This window comes from Platalea leucorodia (genome assembly GCF_965183815.1).
Source record: "Platalea leucorodia genome assembly, chromosome: 2".
Lineage (NCBI taxonomy): Eukaryota > Metazoa > Chordata > Aves > Pelecaniformes > Threskiornithidae > Platalea > Platalea leucorodia.
The window spans coordinates 116,384,990-116,404,134 of record NC_138824.1 but is presented as its reverse complement, the minus strand read 5'-3'; the positions used below and the strand labels follow the sequence as shown (position 1 = coordinate 116,404,134).

The window sequence follows — 19,145 nt, the reverse complement described above, 5'->3', positions numbered from 1 at the left end:
CTTTCAAATAAATAAAACAACTTTTTTGCATAAAAAGATATTTTGCAAATGTAATTAAGTACTGAAATTTACATTTTTATGAATATAACACCTTCATACATAAGATTAATCCATTGTAAAAATTTTAGAGGTTTTGCTTCACTTTGTCATTAGAGCCAGCACAAAAGAATTTTATTTTACGTTTTAACACTGAACACATCTTGTGCCCCTGAATGTGAACTGCCTTGAATTTTGTTAAGACTCTGTTCTCCATTCTCATTTTCACACTCAATAAGCCACTACCATTTCAGTCCAAAAGGGATCAGTCAGTAAAGCTCTATCATGAAACTAGTTGTAGAGTCTAATCAGATTCTTTAAAACTCATTTATATTTAGCCAATAGTCACAAATCTAGCTGCAAATGCTGCTCCAGATGTGACCTCTTTTTTGAGTATAATTTGGGAATGCATAATCAGATTTATGAAAAGGACACACTTTAAAAAATAATTTTCCTATTATGTTATCCATATTATGTTACAGACACTAGAAGTAAATCTATAAATATCCAAATGCCTTTTATTTTGCATGTATAGTTTTGTGTTTTCCCTACAAGAAATATTTAGTTATTAACGTAAGACTTTTCATTAAAATTCAAAGAATAATAAATGATTAATAAAACTCTCCAAATCAGAAATCTGGCTCATAGTAAATTTGTTGATTCATCAACTTGTCTTGATAAACAGTCTTACAGTAATACAACCACCTAAACTAGTAGACTTTTTTTCCCCTGTCATCTCCTGGGATGTATGATAAGGAAAGAAAATTTGGAATTTTTTCTTTTGCATTCTCCCTCAAATGCTGGTCCGGCACTCCAGAAATTGTCTTGAGTGGACATAAAGCAAAAGGCAGCAAGGGGGATTGCTTGGTAAGATGAAGTTTAGACAGTGAACTCTTGTGCTGGAACAAGTGTATCACTTCTGTATCGTTTGTCAGCCAGGACTGATACGCTGCTGCTGAGGAAGGGCTTTTAGGGTTGTCAGGGCAGTGTCTCTTGCGATACGGATCAGCAGGAATGTTGTTTACCTTTTTAAAAGTGCATGTGTCCAGGTCCAAAGGAGGAGTTAAATGCCTGCCATGACCGTGTGACTTAGGCTAGGAAAATACTGATTGTCCCCAAAAATCTGCAGAAGCCAGGGATCTAAGGGTGGAATTACGTAAGTCTGACAATAAAATGTTTAAAAATAAAGGACTAAACCTGACCCAGTAAAAAGGATAAGGCCCGTAACTCTGTGGTGCAAGGAGATATTTTGAACTATACTCTGCAGTTAGACCCTAAAACTGTCTGTTTCTCGGAGGATGCATCCTTTTGGTTGGACAGCCCAGTGTGTAGTGTGCATTTTGGGCGCTGAATATCTAAATCTTCCACTGCCTGAGGAAGCTTGGACTCACATATCCCACTGAAACACCATCGCAACTAGACCATGAGATCAAACACCAAATGCTCTTATCCAATTTGTTTAGAAAGTTTCAATATTCCCTAGGGAAGAGACAAGAAATTAGGCTGGTCTTTCCTTGGAGAATATCCTATCACAAGTCTCTTTGTCATCCTATTTCTCCATTCTCATACCCAAAGATATTTGTCATTGCTTCCCAAGTGGAAGACTGTACCAGGAAGGGACTAAGAGCATCACGCCCTGCAGTGCTGGTTAGGGAAGGCTCAGAGATGGCAGCAAGTGGGGCGTAAAGTTCTTTGCATCTCTGACGTGCCAGGGGAGTGATCTGACCACAGGGTTACTGGATTAAGAAAAGGGGGTAGGGGAGTTCTTGGGCAAAAATACAAAATAAAGTATTACCTTTACCTTACTACTGCTAAAATCAGTAGGTGGTTTGCCACTGACTTCAACCACAACTGAGCAAGCAAAGGCTTTAAAAAAGCAGCTGCAAAAAATGTAACATCATACAAAGGACACCTTAACCATCATACAACATAAATGTCACCCATGCACTTTTCGTCAGCAGGTGAGACTCAGGGATGAGAATTTAGCTTACTGCCACATCACCACAGACAGAGCTTTGCCTTTGAATGCTTTTTTGTAGAACAAGCGTCTTCTCAGTCAGCTGAAGTCAGGCCTCAATGACTCGCAGACCTTTTTTTATATATTCAAAGCAAATTAACAAAGATTTACATACTTGTTTTTAACTGTGGCTTCTTTTCAATTGCCAAATGGATGTTCTAGTTCATTTCTTCTTTTGTTTCTGTCAGAAATACAATTACAATGCCGAGCAGAATCTATTACCGCTTGTTGAAAGCAACTACTGCCAAGTGAGCTTAGCTCTACTGACTACCTCCTTCTACCATCTAGTGGCATCTTAAGCATACTGCTCTCTCTCTGCTTATTTAAAGAGTTATATGGAGAATGATAATAAATATATACTTTTGAAAAGAGAAATGTACCTGGAGAAGAAATACTTTGTTGTGAAAAGGGAAAATAATTTTCATACATAAACTATTTATGGGAGAATAGACCAGGTTCAGTGGTATAAATTACTAATGTCAGCAAAAAATTCTGCATACCATGGTCTTGTAAGAAGTAAGTCAGGTTTGTTGATTGAATTCTTACAGATTTCTTTTTTTGTGTGTAGCACTTGGATTTTAAGTTGAAAGCTGCAGAATGAAACTATTCAATATCCTAAGGAAATACCTATTAGAAACACACTTGTTTTGCTATTTACCTGGATATTTAAAGGGCACAACAGAAAGGTAAAGAGATTATCAAGAGTAAAGAATAATAGAAAGGCTATAGCTTCTTTTCTGCTTACTTAATTTTATTAAGTGCTCTCAGTGCTCCATTTTGCAATAGATGTTTCTATTTCATTTAAGGAAAAAGAGATTAAATGTCAATGTACTAGGAATTTCAGGCTTGGGATGTTTTCAATCAAAAGGCATGTTCTGACTAATTATATGACTCTGAACAAACATGAATCATCTAAAATGCATTCTGTTCTTTGAACTGAGATTTCTTTTTTCACAAAGTGCTGGTTTTGGTGAATTACACTACAAATTAAACCAATTTTTTTTTCAGATTCTGAAAAAGGTGTATTTTTTCCTTTCCACTTGCAGCAAATTGACAAGGCAAATTGACAGAAGGCAGAATGTAGAATCTCAGCATCCAGGATAACTTTTGTTTTCTTTTCTTTTAAACAGTTGCTGTTCTGTATTCTGGTCATATTGATAAGTTATCAACATATTTTCCAGGGTGGAAAAATCCCCATAAGGTGGACCGCTCCTGAAGCTATAGCTTACCGGAAGTTCTCTTCAGCAAGCGATGCGTGGAGCTACGGGATTGTAATGTGGGAGGTGATGTCCTATGGTGAGAGACCATACTGGGAGATGTCCAACCAGGATGTAAGTACTGCCGAGGACTAATCTGCGAGTTGGTGAAATGTTTCTTGAAAATGGTTGTGGCTTCCTGCCCTGTTTTCCTTTCTCATTCACTTTCTAGGCTGGAACCGCAACTTATTTAAATCAGCATAACTCTCAATTTCAATGGAATAGTTAATTTATGAAACGTGAAGTCCTGGCCCTCTATAACTAAAACCTTGACTAGCTTCCTCCCATGGATTAAAGACATATTACAAAGAGTCATAGCCAGCTTGCCAGGTTCTGATGCTGACTACATGTGGCTTTCACTCAAATCCCTGAGAATCTGTATCAGATATGCAAGTTGATGCAGTTCTCAGTCTTTAAGGGGCATACATGGTTAAATGCTAAAAGAGTTAAGCTGCCATGAGAAATGCATTTCCCAGTTCTCCTTTCTAAGAATTAAATGCATTCTGTTTTCCTTAAAAACTATGTAGAGACTTAACCACAGTGCAGGACAATAGTCCTCCCTCATAACAAAGTTATGTTTTCCTCTGACTTTTTTTTTGCAAAAGTTGTGGCCAAATAAGCTTTCCCAATTAAAAAAAAACATATTTGCTTCTAGTAGAATTGGAGGCTTGTCCTAGAAAATGAAGCATGGGAAAGGGGGAATGCTTTTTTTCTCCACCACAATTTAAATTTTCACTAATTCTTTTGTTTGATGGATCCCCATGACAGCTCAAACTGGTATACTCAGTCTTCCCACCAGCCATCAATCTCTATGTCAAAATGCAGAATATAAGCCAACCCATCTCAGCCTCTCTTCTATATGTGCCTAGAATATCCCTGCATTTGTTCTGAAGAGTTGACAAGACTTTTCCCAGATGGCTGTTTTTATATTGTTGCTAAGTTATTCAGCTGTTAAGTCTGGTAGCTTGTTAAGGCTGATCAGTCATTTGGGGATAAGGATTTGAGAGAGCTTTTCATTAAAAAAACATAATTTCACAGTGTTTTAGGAAGAAATGAAAAAAAAAAACAATAAAAGCCACCCAAAACAGAAAAGACTAGCAGAACTAATAAAGTGTTATTTCCTTTAGATTTGTACTCTACAACCAACTTCATGCCTCTGCCCAGCTGATTCTTACACAACTTGCTTAATTTGATTGAAGTGGGCCAACGGGTTCAAAGTTAATAAAACAGAATGAACAAGCAGACTCTGACTAACAATATGAGTACCCCAGCCTCAGTACCTTGCCTGAACTGAAAGCCACTTGTCAGCTCCTGAACTGCCACAGCTTACATGCACCAATTTAAGGCAAACCGCCATTGTTTTCCTTAAAAAAAAGCCACGTTGTGAGATGTGGTGTTTTAGGAGCTGATTGCTAAGGAGTTGGGACATCACTTCAGCCTTGCAATAGCAGAGGGTGCTATTCTTGAGCTAATCGTCCGTTCAGAAGCAAAGCTGAACACAGCCATGGCAATATCAGCCTGTTCATCGTTAGTATGCTATTGCAAAACCTGATTACTCTGCATTGCATGGAATGCACTTTGTATCAAAATGCACGTATAGCCTCAACTTCTCCATCTGTCCCAAACTAACCAATGCAATGGTTAGTGTCACTGTGAGCCTTCTTTTAATGGGAGGTTGAACAGAACAAGAAACTGAGAAAAAGGTACTAGCAAATCACAGAATCATACAACAGCTGAGGTTGAGGGATGTTTCATGATTGTCTAGTCCAGCCCCCCTGCTCAAGCAGTGTCAGGTAAAGCAGTCTGCTCAGGGCCATCTCCGGTGGGGTTTTGACTATCTCCAAGGATGGAGACTACAACCTCTCTGGGCAACATGTGCCAGTGCTTGGTTACATGCACAAGAGAAAAGTGTTTTCTTATGTTTTGAAGGAATTTCATGGTTTTCAGTTTGTGCCCAATGGGACACAAACTTGTCCACTCAACACTAAGTAGTGAGTAAAATGTCCACGTGTGCCTTTACAAGTGAGGCTCACTGGGCAGTTACTTTTTCCCTTCCACCCCCATTAGCACTTGCCTGGTTGAGGGGCTGCACTATCATAAATGTGGCATTGGCTCACAATCTTTTCTGCTGTTGCCCCTGTCAGTTGCCACTGGCACATCCTCTGAGCATACTGTGGGCAAAAGTCTTTTGCCTCATTTTCCTCACCGTGTAATTGGTATTTCATTTCTCCCTTCCCTCTGCAGCACACCATTCATGGTTGCTTTATTTAGAGATTAAAGAAGCCCATGTAGCCAGAGATACTTCTGAACAAAGTCAGCCCTACCATGGTGCCTGGCTTCTGTGCAGTGCCAGTGCTTCCACCTGCACATCACCTCTCCATACCTCTGCCTCTGCACCTCATCTTGCCAGTCTGCTTATCTAGCTGCAGGTGATGGACAGCTGGTAGTGACTGTAGCTTAAGAAGGTGGGAGGGAGATGCTTTTTTGCTGTATCATGGGGTCCCACTGTCATGCAATCTTGTGCTACAACATGGGGAATTTCAGTCTCTATTTCAGTTGTGAGGGATTTCACCTGATATTGGGTCAGCTCTCTATGAGGAACCCAACTGCCATCATCTCTTTTACTTCTGTAATCATAATCCTTCTCCTCACATCGGCTCTGTTACCAGCCCACCTCTTAACTCCCCCACTGCTGTTACCACTAACTGGGAATGGCGGGAGAGAGAGACTTCCTATCAATTCCATTCTGCCCCACCATTGACCTCCTGGGAAGAGGGTTTGAATGACTGGTAGGACCCTCACATAGAGTCCAAGTCGCCAGGTGAGAGTAGTGCACAATACAGACCTTCATTCCAGCTGCCTCTCCCTTTCTTTGAGGCTGGCTTCAGCCTGTCCTCCTCACCTTTATCAGACTCTACAACGTATTTATTCAAGGCCATGCCAGCAGTGAGAATTCATAAAGCAGCCCCTCCATTTAGAGTATATTAAATATTCTGCTACAGCATGAAGATAGCAACATTTAATTACTCCTACATCCAAAATAGAAGTACCTGTTAATACAGAATAATGATGCGGGCCCTATGGATGCTGCTTATGCTAACGATGCTGACTCCTGGGGGCTTTCCCCGCAGTTCAGCAACGCACAGCACAAGGGACTCCCTTTCTCCGGGGCCCTGCCCACAGGCTTTCCGTGCTGAAATGTTAACAGTGAGCACCTGTGACCTTCTAAATATACTTAGTGACTCTAAATGTCATTGGGAAATTTCAAGTTATTAGACATATTGTAAAGCTTACTTTGCTGGATATCGGGACATATGTTTTAGTACAATAAATTACCCTGAATTCACATGAGCTTATTTTGCAGATATAATAGGACTTTCCCAAAGGTCAGTGATACTGTACATATGGCAGGGAAAGTAACAGAGAGGGGCATGCACTAAACAGATTCATAAAAGACACATTATGCAAACAACTGTTGATAAGGTCTTACATAAGTATAGTCAGAGGTTCTGCTACAACAAAATGTCTGGCAACATTAACATTACAACACTTAGTGTGTTTAGATCATAATAAAACTCTTCTCTAGTTAGCAATAAAATATTTATTGAATTTGGGTGGGTTTTTGTAATGTACTAAAAGTTTTCCAACTCCACAAACTCCACAGAGCCGCACCTATTTTTTCACATTCCATCTTACAAATTGCTTTTCTAGTTAAACAACTTTGGGAAATTAATTCACTTTTTTAGACCATGGCTAAGTAAGTGATGTTTTGAGTGGCTGCCAGTTAAATGATCATTTCTTACATGCCTAACATAGAAGCTAATGATATGCCCACCCCTACCCAAAGGGAGGCAATGCGAGGAGAGGTGAGTTCAGTGCTGTCTGACGTGGTGCCTATTTGCCATGTGAACACATCTTCAGTCAGATGAACAGTAGGGCTGAGCTAAGTCTACCGAGGGTCTCTTGTCCGACCCCTTAGTCGCAGAAATCAAATCACAAGGAGCCAGTACAGATAGCACAGAGTCTGAGCTGATGCAAAGTGTTAAACTGATACCTGTCACCTAAATAAACCCAGGCTGATTTTCAGAGACTACAACTGTTTGCAAGTGCCCATCAGGTCAGCACAAGCCAGAGAGACCCAACGCCTCTGCAAATCTAGCATCCTCTATTTATATTCCTAAGCAGTGATTTGGAAGCTGAACTTTAGGCAACTGAGTTTGAAAATGTCTCTCATAAATTTTTTAATACTGTACATGGTATAATGTAGAGGCTTAAAAATGTTATTAACTATGAAAAATGTTCTTGTTTAAGTAAATAACCATTTTATTATTGTGGTAAGTCACTTCAGACCTGTGTTGGTGCTGATTAATGCACTTCTTAGATGTGTGGCAGGCACCAGAGGTGTCCATTAATTAGGGCTGCTGCACGGTCTGTCATGTCTTATTGCTTAATTAATAAATATTAGCTAAGATATTGAACTTTCCAAGGAAACTATTGTACTGATGAACAGATTGTGCTAAGAGCCTGGCTTGCTAATGCTCATGTGAGGAAAGGAAGATTTATATTCAGTGCATTTGGTTTGTAGAACAGCTGTGAGTGAAGTCTACTGAGACACCTGTTAGAGGCCACTGTATAAATTAGTGCATGTTGCAGAACTACAGTATTCCAAAAAATATTTATTTAACTGGAATATTTATTTAACTGGAATATTTAATGGTTTGTAATCAATATGCAAGAGAAATACTGTAGCAAACAGAATAAAAGTCCTTAAACTTATGAAAGTTTCGTGTAATAGTAAAAATAACTTACCCTAATACAGTTCTTTCAACCCATAGATATCAAACCACTTGGCAGGCACCTGGGATTGGCTCTGTACCATGAGGCATGAGCAGCTGCCTCTCCCTCCTGCTAGATTTTTCAGATGTCAGCAGGACGCAGGGACAACGTCCCTCTGGACTTTCTCCTGTCTCAGTCTCATTAAAAAATCTGTCAGTTAACTTTTGAAAGCAAAAATCTATGTTACTGTTAATAATGAAACTATCAGAAAGATTACAGCTTAATTTTCAGATGCCATTTTTGCCAATTTCAAATTATTTTGAAACTAAACATGCATAAATTTTATGTAGAAGTCCATAAAATATTTTTCAGGTAATTTTGGTATCATAATTAATATTTAATATTAACTCTGTCTTCAACCTTTACAGCTATGTCTAATATCAAACAAAAATGATAAAATGTATTTATGTGTTTAATATCATCTGTATACAAAAATATATAAAAAGAATGGTCCCCTTTTTAAACATAACAGCTTAAGTTAAAAAGCGTGGAAATAATTAGCTATGTTAACTGTAAAAAATATTCCCTTTCCCTTAGAGTTTATATTCTCGCCTGCCAAAAAGTGTTACTTGTAAAAATACACCCTGCCCATTTTACTCAACTTAATGCTGACCCACAAGAACTTCTAATGAGTGTTAAACATACTCATCACTGAAAAGAAACCTACAGCCTCTTTCTCAGTGTTTGATGGCAGCCCAGAATATTTGCATGTTTTCTTCCTTTGGATACCCATCAAGCATTCATCACAAAACCAGAACTAGAGAGAGCAGTAATCAGCCTTTTTGTTAGCAGAGTCAGGGCTTTGTATGTATAGAAACTAAGCTAATGTTCCTATTCTTTCCGGTTGAAATAGATGGGACATTGATTTGCCAATGTGGAAAGAGTTACGCTGATTGCTCGAGCTCTTGCTATATCCTTCTTGTAGATACAGACATTTAGACCCTTTCACGATTAATGTGGTGCTTCTTCAACCTTTAAACCAGCAAGGAAAAAGGCATTTAAAAGACATTAACATGTATAATCTTTACATATTATATAATATATAATTTTATATTACCAAGAAAAATGTAATATTTCTTCCCTTTTAGGTATACAGATATCTAATTCCTCTGTTCAGGGAGAGGTGCTGTACCAGTAGGAAAGGGGGAGCTAAATTAAATAAATAAATAAGGAACTAAAAAGCTCTAATTCTTCCTTTGAGACTTGATTCCTATTGCAGAATTAGACACTTATCACATCTTTACTCTTGCTTCTGAGACTCTAAAAATAATACTTGCTTCACAAGGGATACTAATGAGGCAATATTTGCAGTTTATTTTTAAAATGTGCTGGTATTAATGAGAAATTATAATTATCCCAGTACCAGCTGGCATTTTCCTTCATGAAATGTTCCTTTTGAACAAGAGAGGAAACAAAATGCACTGTAACTTCTTTTCCAAAGATACGGTAAAATAGAGCGTGTCAGAGAAAGTATAATATCTAGAAAATTATGGTTGCTTTTGGTTTTTTCCTGAATAATTTATTTCAGAAAAACCTCATCAGCTCTCTATTGTTGTGTCAAGCAAGTGCTATATGTCTAGTAAAAGCAGAGAAACTTTCCCTTAGCCTTAAAAACAAAATACATTTCAGAAATTCATCATTTGCAACAGGTACAGTTAAATGTAAAGACTATGATATCTGCATTTCTGGGCTGCTAAAGATTGCCTCTTCAGTGACAAGTATCAACTAAGCTATGCCGCACACTGTAGAAGTATCTATGTTTTATGAAGCCACTTTGGACAGATTGCTTGAGATACATGAGTTTTGACAGTTTTGTGAATACAATTTCAGGCACGTGAGGTTGAATTTCACTCATCCTGAGTTTGTAACAGGAGCAATCTGGGGGGCATATTCATCACTAGGAGGCGAGGCTTTTCAGGAATCTGATGCTATTTTTTCCTATAGCAGCAATTTCGGTAGCCCAGATTTTGGACCATTGAAGTAAATCCCAGGGAGATAAACAAGTAGCCAGAAAGGCAGGTGGAAAAATTATTGTACTGACATACCATTTACTACTAGATATTACCTCTGTATGTGCGTGGCCAGTCCTGTCTGCACATATGTGATCTGTCGATACTCACAGTTGCATAAAACTCAGAGATCCCTACAGCAAGTAATGCTGCCTTTGGAGTAGCCTGTAGTTCCCAGTGCTGTTGCCAATGGGTCTGAAACCTATCCCGTGCAAATACAATTCCCCGCTGCGTTGCAAACACTTGTTTTTCATGCATAGGTTTTTCTGCCAGGATACAAGAGGACTATACACTATAGGACCAAGTCACCTCATTTTGTAAAACTCAGACACCCGGCTGTGTACAGCTACAAGAGTCTTGTTCCATTTTCTACCATGCCATGAAGGGGAGCTAAGGTTCTAATGTAGCTTCATTACTCTTATTTATTTGCATAATGCTTGCACCATAAGCATTAGACATTGCTAAACAGAGCCAACATTAATTCAGAATTCAAAAAGCGAATGAGGATATATTCCGGGATAATAAGATTGAATATATTGAAGCTACAGCTAGTGCTATAAAACATTTATTTGCTGTAAACAGTTTAATGTACCCCCTTCCAGCTGCATTAATATGTCTGCAGCATGTACATACATTTGTGTGAAAATGATAAATGTCATCTTAAAGCAGAGTGGGTATAAATGCAGTAGGTATGTTTCTCATAAGTGCACTGCGTTGTTATAAATATTGTGTAAAATCTTGTGTGCTTTAGAGAACATTTAGCATTGGTTGGACTTTTATGTGGAAGGCTTATGTGTGTGTGGTAGGGTTGGTCTTTCTCCTAGCTTTGTTTTTGATCAACCACTTATTATCTTTCCATTCTTTTCTATACAAGAAATCCAGACTATGTCATTTCTGTCATCCTCCCCACTGCTACCACCACTCATTGCAGAACCTAGTAACCTTTTCTCTTGTTTCTTAAATCTTACATAGAATGAATCCAGCCAGATTTTCATGGACCTTACCTACTTTTGCTCCCTCCTATCACGGAGAGCTGCTAATGTCCTTTTCAGACAATGTTTTTTGTTACTGGTGTTAATAAAAACAAGCCTCCCTTCAACTGTGATCAAATGTAATTTTTCACACATGTGATTTATCTGTGACATCAGATCTGTTTCTTTCCAAATCCTGACCAAACTCACGTTTTCCACATCTGCTGAATCTGCAAGTTTTACTCACTTTAGGGTATGCAGTAACACCATGACTTTATTAACTTTTGTTTAGTCATAACAGCTTGGACATCCACATTTCTGAGCGAGGCTGTGCAAAATAATGTTGTGCTTTGCTGTAACTCAGTCTGTGGGACGTTGCCTGAATTAATCATACTCTAACGATCAGCAGAAACATATTGTCACCACGTAAGTTTGCCAGGTGCTGCAACATGCATTTGTAGTGCTTGATTGTATCATGACGTTGCCACACGCTAACACTTTGTCAGGATGCAAATATTAGAGCATCCCAGTATGCAGTGGCCACACGTGGTTAGTTTGTGGCCCTGTGACCCCATTCACTACAACACCAACCTGAAGTTGATGAAAAAGGTAGTGATACTGGTTAGTTCTTTCTTCTCCTCCTCCTTTCTTGGCTGTTTGAAGAGGATGGCCAGAGAGCCTAAAAAACTGCCTGCTGTGTTTCGTATCACTACAAAATACTTCGTATCTCCTCTGGTCACACTCCTGCCAGTCCCGATTCCCTGAGTGAAGGCCCAGCAATGCATAAAGTGAGGGTGGCTGTGCCATTAACTATTATCACTGGTTTCTAATTGTCAACATTAAACTGTCCTTTCAGCATTTAACTCTAATACCCAGTAATCATATGCATTGTATTTCTTTAGGTTATACTGTCTATTGAAGAAGGCTACAGGCTTCCAGCTCCCATGGGGTGCCCAGCTTCTCTTCATCAACTAATGCTTCACTGCTGGCAAAAGGAGAGGAACCACCGTCCAAAATTTAGTGACATTGTCAGCTTCCTAGACAAACTGATCCGCAATCCGAGCACCCTTCATACCCTAGTGGAGGATGTACTTGTGTAAGATTCTTTTTGGTACTTTTTTCTTGTATTACGCACGGTGGCTATCATTAGATGTTTTAGGGCATTAAGTAATGGTGGAGGAGAGCAGCAAAGTTCTGAATTCACAAAGTTATAGGGGTTCAAATAACTCTGAGCCCCTTTTAAGGTTTGCTTTATTGTTAATACACTGTTGTATAACAACTTGTTTTCTCAAGCCATGCAGATTATATTAGGTATTTTTCTTTATTTTGTCTGAGCTCTGTTTGTGCACTGTCTATCCTCAATCTTTGTGAATCTCTTTGTTCTTTTTTTTTTTTTGGTGCTTCTCCTATGTGCTTGTTTTCTCTTTGTAATCTTTTTCTCTATTCAACAGCCTGTCGCTCCATCTGACAGTGATCAAGCAATTTCTGAACTGCCTTGCAGTAATTTCCTGCAGAAAGTAGTTGTGTCTTAGCTTGCTATTTATCTGCAGAAGAATGGCAACAGTGACGAAATAAGAGATTATGCTATTACCATTCCACAACAAATTCTTGATAGTGTTGCCCAAAGTTTTTTCCATTAATAATATTACAGAAATGAATGCAGCCACGGGAGATGCAAGGTTGTGGTGATAGAATCCGTCAATTTTTGTAGGCTTACTGATCCAAGGTGTCCCTGGATATCAGCTGAGATCAGTGAAAGTCCAGGTGGCCTCACTCTCTTCATTAGCTGAAATTCACTTTAAGATAAAGGTGCTTTCACGGATGCCTCCCTGGGTATATAAGGGGTTCTCAGTGCCTGGGTGGATCTTGCAGAGAACCTCAGTGGGTTAAGAGGTTTATTTTTTTATATAGTTTGGTGGCTGAGCAACAGGGCAAAGACTGGGGCTGGTATCTTGCTGTGGGAAAGGCTGAATGGAAAGGTTACTAGGAAAACCTAGAGTTAGGGCTACAGCCATTTCATCTACCACAGACTAGTGGGACTTGTGGGATTTAATGCCCATGCACTAGAGTTAGTGGCCTCTACATGTGTGTGCATATAAATGTATATATGACTTGCTACTTGTACCTGGGTCACTCTATTTAGCGTCAGAGTAATGCACTTTTATCTATTCTTATTTTAAAACATTACTTAAGATCTAAAAGCTTATGCCTGTTTTCTTGCAGTCTTATTGAGAGCTGAAAGTTTTTCCATTCATTTGGGAATCCTTGATGCAGTCAATCCGAATGATTATCGTGTTACTGTTAACTTACAAGGTCAACAGTTGTTCTATAGAATTGTACAATCATAGAGTAATTCAGGTTGGAAGGGACCTTGGTAGCTCTTTAATTGAGGCTTGTACTTAACCGTGTTCTCCTGTCCTTCAGTTTCTCTCTTTATCATTTTGATAATATGAATGAAAATCAGTGTGTTTAATGTATTTGAATACGTGTGGTTGAAACTCGGTATGTTAAGACACTAGGATGTGTTGCTTCCTACATTCTACATAAGTTATGTTCCATCAGTTAATGTCGTCTGGCCTTTGCTGTCTAAATTTTCCTTTTAAATAAATTATAGCTTTCTCCTAAAGACTATTATAAAGCTTTTATAAACAGCAGTGTACTTTTTCTGCATTATGTTCCTACAGTTTCTCTACACAAAATGTACAAAGTCAATGGAAGTTGTGAGTGCTCACCAGTGTGATACACTGGAAATATATGCCCCAAAATTAGAATTTTTTTTTTTTTTCATCTTTCCGTTTCAGTTGCAATAATATTAGGGAAAAGAACTGAAACAGAAATGTGACTAAATTAGCTGCTTCATTTTTACTTGCTACTCTATATAATTGTTTGTAAAAGCAAAGATAAAAAAAAATATTCTTGTTGCTTCTTTTAGCGTTAGGTTTTGAACACTGTAATCAGAGCAGTCTCATTGCGTAATGGTATAGCAATAAGGAGCCATTTGTGGTTTTTTTGTAGATAAATGGAAAAATCATCTCGCAGTGTTTTAATATTTTTAAATTGTATCTCATGTTAAATTTTGTTTGTCCTCTACCTTGACTACTGCATGTACAAATTATTATCTTCCTGAACACATACAATCTCTAAAGAAACACTGTGGCAACAAAAAGAAGAGCAGTGGGAGAGGTCTGTTCCTCAGTTTTTTACTGAGCTGCAGTGCTTTAAAAAAATGTACTGTTTAAGCAGTACAACTTGGCAGACTGACGTGATTTCTAAGTTTTAGACAATGGGTTAAAGAGATCCGCAGTTAAGATCTGACCTTCACAGCTCAGGCTCCTCTCTCATTCCTTCTGCCTTTTCATAAAAACAATGTCTACCAGAGTAAATCAAGTGTCGTATTTTGTACTGCTTTGGTAACCTTTGCATTTTGTTTTTACAGAATGCCAGATTCACCTGGTGAAGTTCCAGAATATCCTTTGTTTGTTTCAGTCAGTGACTGGCTGGACTCCATAAAAATGGGTCAGTATAAAAATAACTTCATGGCAGCAGGTTTCACAACTTTGGATATGGTTTCAAGAATGAGTATTGAGTAAGTATGTAATCTATTATCCCTACGGTGACTAATCAATCTGAATTTCTTTGGATGCTGTAGTGATGTAATTATCATGATGTATGGAACAGTGCTTTCATTTCCTTTCCTACCTAAGCTAATAAAAGACAAATACAGTTTTTTACCAAAACGATGCAGGAGAAAGATGTGATTGGAGACCCAGAACTGACTATTTCGTTCTGTGACCATACCAAACACTGCCAAAGGTCAGGCAGAGAACATCCTTATGTATTTCTTGGGGAATCAGTTTTGATCTAGACCACTGAAATCAGTGGCAAAAATCTTTTCTTACTTTGCTGTGAAAATCATCAGGCCCATGTCAGTCCTCATGTGGAAGCTGTTGCATGCTTTGCTGCCCTTCTTCAACCATCTCTGACTCCCCTCTACCGTTTTTGAAATGAAAACACTGCACCCAGTATAGAAGGGTTTGGACAAACTACGGATTAATATGGTAGCATAATGATATAATCTATTTTGTTCTCCATTTCCCTCCCATTAATTCCTAATCTTTTATTTGATGCTGAGACTACCTGTATTAATAATGGTAATGGTCAGTTAAGCCTCAGTAATTTGCCCAGTGGTCAGTCTTTCAGTGCTCTTTTATACCCAAATCATCATTAGACTCTACAGACACTCTGGCAGGCTGCTTGTACCCCAGTGAGCTTGGAAAAAGATTTATTATGAGTTTTATTATTAGGTGTCTTTTTCTGGTTGTTCCTCAAGTTCTTTTTTAGCCTGCCTTACTGTGCTTTTACAGATAATCTGCCTAAGGTTATCATTCTCTCTGCTTTCTTTCTGTAGATATCATTTCAGCTTTTTCAAAGATTCCTTCTTTCTTCAAATAAGCTCTGTTACCCTAGGCCTGCTGGCTTCTTTCTCAGTTTTATCAGGCCTCCCTTGATAAGTGCTATGCATTGTTCCTGCATTTCTAATACCACTCCCCCCTGTAAAGGTTTATTCTTCTAGCCGACTCCTTTTAGCTTTTAAGATGCTCAATATTTTTGCGTAGTCCCTGCTGACCTTAAGTGTTGTGTATCATCCCCCATGTGGATGTTAAGCCCAAGTACATAATAGCTGCTGCTATCCAGTGGCTCTTCATCTGGAGGATACAGAGCCAGGTATCTTGAACTGCAAATCTGAAACTCATAAAGGTCACACCTCATCCTGTGAGCTCCTTTACTAGCTGCATCGTCAAAACAATTTTTGAGGGTATCTAAACAGGCGATGTCTATGCTATGTCCCAGCGTGGGATCTGCACAATTGCCAGGGCGTATCTGAAGTTTCCTGCCTTCGCCACCTCTGTGGCCTTTCTCAGCATATTGCAGTTGGTGATGTTTAGAGAACAACGAAACTAGTGGATTGTGCTGGATGCTGAGGGTTGTTGACTTAATTCCTGCAAAAGAGTCAGGCTCTGTGGGTGAGCTACCCCCTCTGGGGTGCAGGTCTAGATGAGATGAGGGGAAACCAGGAGGGAAATCTGGGTCGAGCTGGAAGGTTCACTGCTGTTCTGATCTTTAGACCATCTGTCGCCACCATTTCCCAAATCATCAGAAGCACAGCCTCTGTTATTTCAGCCTGAGGACTGCAAAAGTGAGTCTATCAGCCCTGTTCCTTTGCAAGTATAAGTGGGAAACATTTGCTACTAACACATTACTAAAAATGGGCTATTAGAACCCACCTCTCAAGTTCTTCCTCGAGATTTGGAAGAATTACTTGACCATTAGTATCACAACAGATACCAGTGCTCTAATTACAAGATTTATTTTTTTTCTTAAATGGCTGTCTTTAAATAAATTTGGAATTGACAGGTGCAGAAAACTTGAACATTTGCAGCATTCTTATATGTCCCAGTCGGGAAATAAACTGTCCTGAAGCAGAGCAATTCATCATATATTTATAGTCTTTTGTGTGCAAGAGGCTTTACTGTACTTGCGTCCAAGATGAAACTTTTTATCTTGCAGTGACATTAGAAGAATTGGAGTTGTACTCATCGGACACCAGAGACGAATAGTCAGCAGTTTACAGACTTTGCGGTTACATATGATGCACATACAGGAGAAAGGATTTCATGTATGAAAGTACTAGAATCAACTGTGTTTTGTGCCTCAGCATTTCTAAAATGGAAAAATATTCTCATTCTTCCCTTCTGCTCTTCCCAACTTCAAGAACTGCAGTCTCCTGTTCAGAATATAAAAGTACTTCTATGTTAATGCTTCCAAACTGGAATTTTTAATCACACTGCATAGCTCCTCCACCAGTTATCTGCCGATAAAATCCTGGCCTACTGCAAGACTCTCGCTACACATTGATGAATAACTCAGCATGGATGTGTAACTTTGTATAACAGTATTTGGGAAACTTTCATGAACTTACTTGAAAGTAGTAATCTATTTGGCCTGGTGTGGCTTCTTTATCGATGTATTTAGAGTTTGCTGGTAGATCAAAAAGTATTTGACTTCTTTCATGTTCTGTGACCATGTAACTTCCAATACCAAATGTGCAATCAAGAAGTTTGACATAAATATTTATTTTATCTCTTAATTAAATCCAAATGTATGGGTCCTATCATTATATTACTTTATAATAGTTTAAATGCTGGTAAGCTGGTGCCTCAAAACGTTAGTATTGTTTGCAGAAATGACTGATGATTTTATGTAGCAAGTTTTCATTGTGTGAATAATTGGGAGGATAGTGAGAGAAATCTGTTTGAAATCTTAAGGTCCTTGATTTTTAATTACTTTAGCACTCGACACTTTTTATGCTTTAAATTTTAGATTAGGTTGAAAAAACTTGCTCATCCTTGGGATTCTTCACCACCCTGGACTTTTTTTTTTTTTTTTTTAGTACTCAGCATTTGCTTCTACTACGTGGCAAATGTTCACTGGAAAACTGATTGTAACATCTCCATAACCACATGTAAAACATGGTTGTCAGCTATCTTGTGGCCACATAGACTTCAGAAAGCTTTCTGTTCCAAAAATGCAGGCCTCCGCTGCTTGAACTAAGTATAATTTCCACCCGTGGTAGTAGACCTTAGAGGGCCAGCCATCAGTGGGGTGATGTGCTTGTTCCCACGGGAGCAGGCCAGACATATCATCCTCCAGTTGAGGGCAGTGGTACCACCAACAACTAACGCTGGAAGTTACACGCTGCGGTATTCGGTTACCTTGTACGTAGGCAGAAAAGGAGATGTAGGACAGCAGTGTAATAATATGTTGCCTTGAGTCTACTTCTAACCGCTTTTAGAAGTAAAAAGCAGACTCTGCTGAAATGGAGCTCTGGTTACTATGGGCTAGACCTTCATTTAGTACAGCAATCTAAATGACATCGAAGACAATTACCTTTAGAACTCTTCAATAGCCATATTTACATGCAAGAAAATGGCTGCAAAGGCCTAACATAATATTTGTACCTCTTTAAGACTTACAGCTTTCATGTTTTATTCAGATAACTTACACAGACGTGCTGGGCTACATTTCCAAATTTTTGCATGGGATATGCGCTACTGGGAACAGGGCAGCAAGCGCATGTCTGCATGCTGCAGAAGTCGCGCGCAGATCTACATGCATGTCACATGTAAACTGGGTGCAGATGCTTTTGTTGATTTATACATAGTTTGGAGGACGTTTTTGAGTTAACATGGCATTCCGATATAATCAAGCATTACAACTCTTCTGTTAAAACGTGCATTTGGGTAATTAGCATAATATATGTGTATATCAAAATGAACTATTTTATGTAATCATAATGATATTTACTGCTTAATTTACAGCTTGTAAATCAAAATGTATTTCCTAACTCTTGGAAAAGGCTGCCATTGTGTACTGGTGGCAAAGAAGGAAACTCAGAAAGCAACTCAGAAAAGATGATGCTTCCAACCAGTTCACAGAGTAAGAGACACTAGGCTTGACTCACTGTTGTCACTTTATGTTGGAATAACTGCATTAATTTAAGTGGGATAACAGTAGTGCACTAAGTAAATTTTCCTTTCTTTTATTAAAAAAAAAAAAAAAAAAAAGCAGATTTAACTGAGGAACAAGTTTTCTAAAGATCAGAATTCACCAGTGTTCTACAACACCAATTTGATGAGCTTGTCTAAAGGAAGGGCAGCTCCACTCCAGTTCTAGCCACAAAGGTAATTTTGCGAGCGTGAGCAGTCCTGCTGAACTCAGTAGGACTGTTACAAGCATGTGCATTTTGCAGGATCACAGGCCTTTAATGGGGAAATAAAGCATTTGTTCTTTTCTGTGACTGTCAGTTGAAAAATTCTGCCCCAATTCTACATTTGAATAATTTTTTTTTTTTAAAGATTCTCTTATGGAAAGAAAATCATGCTTTCCTGAAGCCTTTTGAAAAATACTGTCATCACAGAGTAATTTAAAAGTTGATTTTCCTTTAGCATTTTGCTATCCA

At 38.6% G+C, this 19,145-nt stretch overlaps 1 protein-coding gene across 2 annotated transcripts in view; it reads left to right on the top strand.

Annotated features, from left to right (window-relative positions):
* The window catches only part of EPHA6 (EPH receptor A6), a gene marked incomplete at both ends in the record, with an annotated part of 510,935 nt that extends 494,127 nt beyond the window's left edge, over positions 1–16,808 (top strand). For both annotated transcript variants that reach the window (XM_082332768.1, XM_082332767.1), the window contains 4 exons: positions 3,235–3,384; positions 12,028–12,221; positions 14,562–14,711; positions 16,694–16,808. In XM_082332768.1, the coding sequence (XP_082188894.1) occupies positions 3,235–3,384; positions 12,028–12,221; positions 14,562–14,711; positions 16,694–16,808 (609 nt within the window). The remainder of the gene's footprint in view (positions 1–3,234; positions 3,385–12,027; positions 12,222–14,561; positions 14,712–16,693) is intronic.
* Positions 16,809–19,145: the final 2,337 nt, after the last annotated feature.